Below are 7,228 nucleotides of genomic sequence, written 5' to 3'. Positions count from 1 at the left end.
CTCTCTCTCTCTCTCTCTCTCTCTCTCTCTCTCTCTCTCTCTCTCTCTCTCTCTCTCTCTCTCTCTCTCACACACACACACACACACACACACCTCACACAGAGACAGTTCATCCTGCATCCGGCCCTCAGCTCTGTCCTCCCCACCCTGGCAGCCAGGCTGGGAAACCACAGGTCTCTGCTTTGCTTCCTGTAAAGCACACACCCATCAGGGATGGGCCATTTATCTCCAGAGGTCTCCTTGGAGAATCAATACTGTTTGGATTGCTTAATGGGAAAATCTATGTTCATCATTAGGAAACCTCGTTAGTGGTCCTGCAGCCAGCCACTGGTGGCGTCACTCAGGACTGGGAGGAGGAGGATCCGATTTAAAACAAAAACAAAACCCTCCTCCCCAAGTCTGAGTAGTCCTCCCCAAGCCTGAGGTTTCGTCCCAGTCTTGAGGTCGGCCAATTCCCAGGCTGGGGATAGAAGAATAAGGGGGAAATGGGGTATCAGGGTTCCAGGTGTGGTTCTGGGAGTGTGGGCAGCCCCTGTTCCCATGTTGCCCTCTCCTGGTCCTCTTGGTTCCTGGAAGCTAGTAAGGGGGTAGAAGATTAGGGAACCTGCAGGACTGACCAAGCAAGATCCTATACCTTCCTGTTTGCCACTCAAGGTTCCCACCTTTTCCTCAGCGGGCTGGGCTGCTGTGGTGAATGCCTGCCACGCTCAGCCCTCCAGTCCTGTGCCCTCCTCCAGAGCTGCCTCTGCCTCTGCCTCTGCCCGTCCTTTCTAGGCCACTGTGTATCTTAGCTCTGTGTTTTGGTGTCTCAACCTCTGCCTTTCTCTGTCTCTGTCTCTGTCTCTGTCACTGTCTCTTTCTCTTCTCCCTTCTGCTGCTGGCTCCAGTTGACATAAAGGTCATCAAAGACCTACCTTGGCCTCCGCCTGTGGGACAGCTGGACAGCAGCCCCTCCCTACCTGACGGGGACAGGGACATCTCCGGTCCAGCTTCACCCCTCCCTGAGCCCAGCCTGGAGGACAGCAGCGGTGGGTCCTTTGGGGACTTATGGCCAGGGCGATAGGTCTTTTACCTCTTAGCCCCTGTGGGCTTGGGTTGGAAGAGTCCCCCTTCTCCTGGAGGAAGAAGGGAAAGACAATGCACACTCCCCACCCCCACCAGGAGCTGTATGCTTGTTCTCTTAACAAAGGCCCTTTCCTGATGAGTCCCTCCTGTTCACAAAAATTCAGTTGTCAGCTATAATCCCAGCACTTGGGAGGCTGAGGCAGGAGGACTGTCATGAGCTACACTGTTCCATAACAGCCTGGGCTATAGAGAGGAACTGTGTCTAAAAGAAGAAAAATCTACTGTTTTAAAGCTTATGTTCTTTTTGAGTGGAGTTTTGCCTGCCAAGGCAGGTGTTTGTGAGGTCTAGGGAAATACTGGCAAAGGGGATCCTTGCATCTGGTGACTGAAGGAAGAGGAGGTATTCAGTCAAAAGCTACAAGGAGAAAGAGCCTCTGTTGGGGGAAAGCAAAAGCATCAACTTCTTCCTCTACATCAAGAGCACCTGAGGGGGGTGGGGTGTGTGCATGAGACTTTGTAGGTATTTTGTAAATGCAGGATAGAGGAGAGTCAGTCACCTGTGCATGTGACCCACTTGGAGGGAGGGGGTGGGGAGTGTTCCCTGTGCTGGCTCAGCTCCTAGGTTGCCCTGCTTTGGAGATGCAGAGCCACCTCCCTGGACTTCTGTGGGAGGGAAGACAGTGGGCAGTGACCTTGGGGTGGAGAGAGCCAGGCAGTCTGGCGGCTTTGGACAGGATTAGCCTGTCACGATGGCACCACGGGGAATCAGATAATTGTTCTTAGATCAATAAGTCATTTCTACAGAATGGCCTGGTAGGCTGATTGGGAGAACGGTAATGAACTCTGAAGAGGAGAAAGAAACAATATTATCAACACTGAAGCCACCCTAAGGGGGATGGAAGGAAGGCAGGTCCACTGAGGGAGACAGCTTAAGTGGTTTCTCATGTTATCCTGCTTCGCCTGCCTGTGTGGACTGAGAGGCCCCAGGACGCTCGGCGTGGCTCAGAGACTGTCTAGGATTCTGTCCCTGGAGTCAGGCAGGCAGGCCCATAAGCATGCCCTCCTAGAACATGCCTTTGGCCTTTGTAGGGACTTGGAAGAAGCAGGGTAGGGTACTGGCTGTTTGAGATGGCTCTGCCTCTAGACACCTCAGAGTCCATGACCGGTCTGTTCCTTACAGCCCAGTTTGAAGGATCGGAGAAGAATTGCCTGTCACCTGGCCGGGAAGAGAAGGGGCGGCTACCTCCCAGGCTATCTGCTGGGAACCCCAAGTCAGCCAAGCCCCTAGGCATGGAACCCAGCAGCCCCCTGGGGGAGTGGACAGATCCAGCACTGCCTCTGGAAAACCAGGTGTGAGTGTCTGTGTCCAGCTGGGGACTCCCTCCCTCTTCTTCCCCTCCTGGCACTGGCTCCCCTGCAGGGGACACCCAGAATGGGTGGGCCTGGACGGCGAGGGACCCAGCAGAGATGCCCCCCTTCCCCTCTCTCATCCTCAGCTGGTACCATGGGGCCATCAGCCGAACAGATGCCGAGAACCTGCTCAGGCTGTGCAAAGAGGCCAGCTACCTGGTGCGCAACAGTGAAACCAGCAAGAATGACTTTTCTCTCTCTCTCAAGTGAGTAGGTAGGGATGGTGGGTAGAGGGGACCGCTAGCCTGTAGGGCAGAAGGGGATTCCAGCGGTCTCTTCTGGGCCAGCCAGACTGGGAAGGACCAGATGCCCTTTGAAAAACTGCTGGCCTGCCCCACCCCCACCCCCACCCCAGGCACTGGGGAACCTGAAATGTCTGAGACTTCTCAGGTGGAAGAACTTGAAGGGTAATGTCCAGTCAGAAGGTTTCTGTCACTTGCCCTTGAACCTTTCCAGGTCTCCATTTCTTGATAAGATTGATACAATCTATTTCATTGGGAAGGATTAAGTGAAATACTAACACTTGATTTAACGCCTTAGTGCACCTAGCATGTTTTTAAGATAAATTGTCACCACTGTTAACCACTAACATGTAGATGCACGGGCAAGAAGATACAGGAGGAGTGGAGGAGCTAGGTCTTAGGGGGAGGGCAGAGCATTCCACTAAGTCCTTGGTTCCTATCAGCGTGTTCCCTGGGAGCAGCTTTCTACAGTGCAGACTCAGACACCCAGGCTCTCCACAGCAGGATGGTCAGTGCCCCTCTTGGCACCCAGTGCAGTGTAGCCGAACATCCGTAAGGTGGCCAGCTGAGGTGAGGTGTCCATTTACCTCCCCCTTCAATGTGGGTGTATCTTGGGTATCTCATCTTGGTCATCCCCTGGTACGTTAAATAGTGGTACATGCTCCCTGCACCCCAAACAAACCCAAGGGGTAGAATTGCACACATGTAAGAGATGACTTCACGAAGAGACCAAGAAATGTACTGAAAAGAGTTAAGGCCTTGGTTCTATTCTAAGGTTGATAAAACTAGCTGTGTGACCATAGACAGATCATTTAACCTCGGGCCACAGGCTTGCCTCTTGCAGGATAAACTGATATTGTGCGTTTCTTCTAGCTCTTGTATTCTAAGAGTCTGCAAGCTATAAAATCAAAAAGAGGACTTTGGAAAAACTCATTTGTCAAAAATATGATTTACACAACTTGAGGTAGTACACTGTTACTAAGATTATAATTGAAATTCTTGGCACGTACCACCTAGCATATATAACTTGTCCAAACCAACTACTGCTGTGCTGATAAATCTCTTTTTTTATACAAATGAAATAGATTCAAGGAGCTTTGTTATTTGCTCAAGGTTACCAGCTAATAATTAAGTCTCTAAACTGGATGTGGTGATAGTACCCGTGGTTTTAGTTACTTAGGAAGCTGAGGCAGGATCCTTACATCCATAGACAGAGACTGTTTCAAACACGGTGCCTAGCTCAGTCTGACTTCAGGAATTACACTGTTCAGTGACAGGGTTCCAACCCTCTTCAGCTGCCATTTGCTGGAAATCTGGTACTGTCCAGCCCAAAGGGAGACAGACACCAAGGTTTGGGACTTTATGGAACCAGGCAACTAGGGGTGAGGGACTGCCTTAGTCTAGAGAATAAGAAGGCAGGCCTGGACGCCTGCTACACTCTAGCTGATCCCCCAGTGGCTGTCTGCCAAGGTCTCGTTTGCATATAAATGGCTTCTCTGAAACACTATTATGGTTTCCCTTCTCTCCATAATGGAAGGGCTTTCACTGGTAATTAAACAGCTTCCTCAAAAAGCCTTGCCAGCCCTGGGCCCACTGGCCCAGCTGGTCCCACCCAACACCCTGAGGGTCTGGCAAGGACCTTGCTGTGTCTTAATGGACCCTTGGGACTAGTCCCTGGGGGCTGAAAAGCCTAGCCACCCCTCCTCCAGAGGTTGGTGATGCAGATGAAGGCCAGCTACCCTTCTGAGGCTGTTCTCCCAAGTGGGCTGTGGGAAGGGGGTCAGCCACTCTAAAATCCTGAGGTGAGAGAAGACAGGGCCTACACTGCTTCCCACAGCATATGGGGACTGCTGCTTCCTGTCCTACCTCCCCACTACCCACACTCTTGGCTCCTTTCCCTTGGGGCCTGTGTGCTTACTCTGTACTCCAGGTGCCTCTATATCCTGATACACAGCCAGGCAAATTCCTAAGTAAGACTTTGGGAACCAGACCCTGAGAGGAGAGGTCTTAGGGGCCAGTTTCCCTCCACCCCTTTCTTCAGTTCCCGAATTCTTCTCCGTTCCTCACTTGTTTCCCGGTGTAGGAGGTCTAGTCAAAACTCCTTTTTGTTCCCAGGTAGATGAGGCCTCTAATTTGGCAACCCCTTGCCAACAAGTCTGTCAGGATGGAAGCAGCCTCCGTACAGGTCCTGTTGGCCACCCAGGCCTCTCAGCCCTCTGCTTGCTCCACTGGGCTCAGGCTAGGAGGCAGCAAATTAGGCTCGGTGCTCTACCCAACATTCCTTAGCCCATGCCTGTGGGTACGTTACAGACCCAGGGCTTGGCAGACCAGGCCAGTGGGCAGTCTGGACAATCATTCTTGCCGAGTGCCTCACCCCCATACTTTCTAAAGTGGGGAGCATTCGACAGCAGGCTAGAGCTTTGCACACTGGGTCTCTGTCTGGAGGGTAGGGGCTAGCTAATGCTGACTTTCTGGGTTCAGGGAGATGGAAGAGGCAGTGGAAGTTGTTCTCAGGGTTTTGAGGTACAGGTAAAAGCTGCCCAGTGTCTCACTGTCACCTCGACAGCCTGAGCTCCCTCCAAGGGTTTTAGGGATCTTAGCTCAGGCCAGACCAGGGTTGGTGGCCTGAAAGAGTTTCAGGACTAGCCAATTTATGAAGCAAGCTTGGAGGGTTTTATTAAAGTTATTTTAGTATAAAGTTAACCATGAGGATTATGAGAAAAGGACGTGTTCAGAAGAAAATAAGATGGAGTCAAGTGTGAGCACTGTTCCTAAAGGGAGAGGGAGCAGCCTCTCGTTCTTTGCTTTCTTTTGTTTTTTACCATAGTCATATATGGGATCTGGGTGGGTCTGAAGCGACTATCTTATCACTGGTGGGCTCTTGATAGGACCACTATCACTAAGGTAAAAGTTTAATCCCTGGGAACACAGGAAGGCAGGACAGCTTTGCTGTATACATGGTTTGTTTCTCCCCACAAATTTCAACCAAACTATAGTATAGGAAAAAGAATGAGCCCCTCTGCAAGGCCATACATATTCGGGCCTTAAGACCTGCTCAACATAAAATGTTGTATTTACAAGAAGTATTAAGTCTGTCAGCAGCATTTGCAGCAAATGTCAGCTGTACTGGAACTGCTTGCTTCTTCTCTGCTGGAAAGAGGCCTCAATCAGACTCCAGGCTGGGGGGCTCCTATCCCCTCTCACCTCACCTCCACACCATAATTCCTCTGTCTATCCTACCCCACTCTGGGTAGGTAATGTTAATGGAGTCTCCAGATAATGTCACTCTAGGCCTAAGGGCTGGCTGGCTGGCTGGACTGAGAGGGTCTGACTTGGTGTAAGACCCACAGACTGGTGCTACCATATAGCTCAAGAAGGGAGGGCTGAGCATGTGGCCCGGCTCAGTTGCTAAGGTGCTGGCTAATCTGTCCAAAGCTCTGGGGTCTGTGCTCAGCACCCCATACACTGGCACACTGTACGTAGAGATGGAGACAGAGGCTAGCCTGACCTATTTGAATCTGTCTCAGAAATCCAGGTAGGGTTAAACTGGCCTTAGCCAGAAGCTAGTGGGCCAGGATCACAGAATTGGAGGGTGCAGGGCACCCCACTTTCCACCAGCACACACCCTGTATACTCACCACACACACATTCTTGGCACACCCAGTGTCCTCACCACAAAGCCAGTGCCACATGCTACCTACTCAAGGCTCCCCTCCCCCACCATCCGGTCCCTGTCCACCTCCCACTTGAAGCTGGCTTTGGAACCACACCTGCTGGGAGAGTTCGGGTAGAAGTAGGGGACTGTGGAGAACCCCTGGTCACCGGGATCTCTTTCTCTTCCTAGGAGCAGTCAGGGCTTCATGCACATGAAGCTGTCCCGGACCAAGGAACACAAGTATGTGTTGGGCCAGAACAGCCCACCCTTCAGCAGCGTCCCTGAAATCGTGCACCACTATGCCAGCCGCAAGCTGCCCATTAAGGGAGCGGAACACATGTCCCTGCTCTACCCTGTAGCCATCCGGACTCTGTAGACGCGAGACCAAGGCTCTATGATAGACCTGGACCAAGTCCTTGTCACCTGCACGGGGGCTGCGGTTCTTTCCAAAGACATGGTGTCAGAAACCTGGCTTCCCTTTGTCCTAGGATCTAGCAAGCGCTGAAGATTCCTTAATTTATTATAAAGGGGAGGGAATCCTGGGCCTTGGAATAAAGGGACTGTGTGGAGCTGGGCAGAGGAGAGCCTGAGGAGGAAGGGGTCTCCCCGCCCCAGTCATACTAGGGAGGAGTGGCGACCTCCCTCCCGCACCACCCACCCTCCCTCCGCCTCCTCCCCTCTCCCCGTCCCCCACCCCCAGCCCTGTCCCCTGCGGGCCCGCCCGGGCTCCGGGCCAGAGGCTCGGCCAAGCAGAGCCGCGGCCGCCGGCGCCGCCCAGGGGCTGGCGGGAGGGGGCGGGGAGCGAGCCCGACTATAAATCGGCGCGGGAGCCGCCGCCGGCCGCCCGCGAAAAGCA

General features: G+C 52.8%; 1 protein-coding gene across 3 annotated transcripts in view; it reads left to right on the top strand.

Moving 5' to 3' along the window:
- The window catches only part of Shf (Src homology 2 domain containing F), a 20,924-nt gene extending 13,696 nt beyond the window's left edge, over positions 1 to 7,228 (top strand). For 2 of the 3 annotated variants that reach the window (XM_021193663.1, XM_021193665.1), the window contains exons 4-6: positions 2,246 to 2,417; positions 2,562 to 2,681; positions 6,562 to 7,228. In XM_021193663.1, the coding sequence (XP_021049322.1) occupies positions 2,246 to 2,417; positions 2,562 to 2,681; positions 6,562 to 6,748 (479 nt within the window). In that variant the 3' untranslated portion in view covers positions 6,749 to 7,228. Of the gene's footprint in view, positions 1 to 887; positions 1,029 to 2,245; positions 2,418 to 2,561; positions 2,682 to 6,561 lie in introns of all 3 variants that reach the window. The other variant, XM_021193662.2, reaches the window with a different exon arrangement.

The sequence above is a fragment of the Mus pahari genome, chromosome 3, assembly GCF_900095145.1.
Source record: "Mus pahari chromosome 3, PAHARI_EIJ_v1.1, whole genome shotgun sequence".
Taxonomy (NCBI): Eukaryota; Metazoa; Chordata; class Mammalia; order Rodentia; family Muridae; genus Mus; species Mus pahari.
Note: the sequence above shows the minus strand (reverse complement) of the source record. Positions and strands in the feature narration are given on the sequence as shown.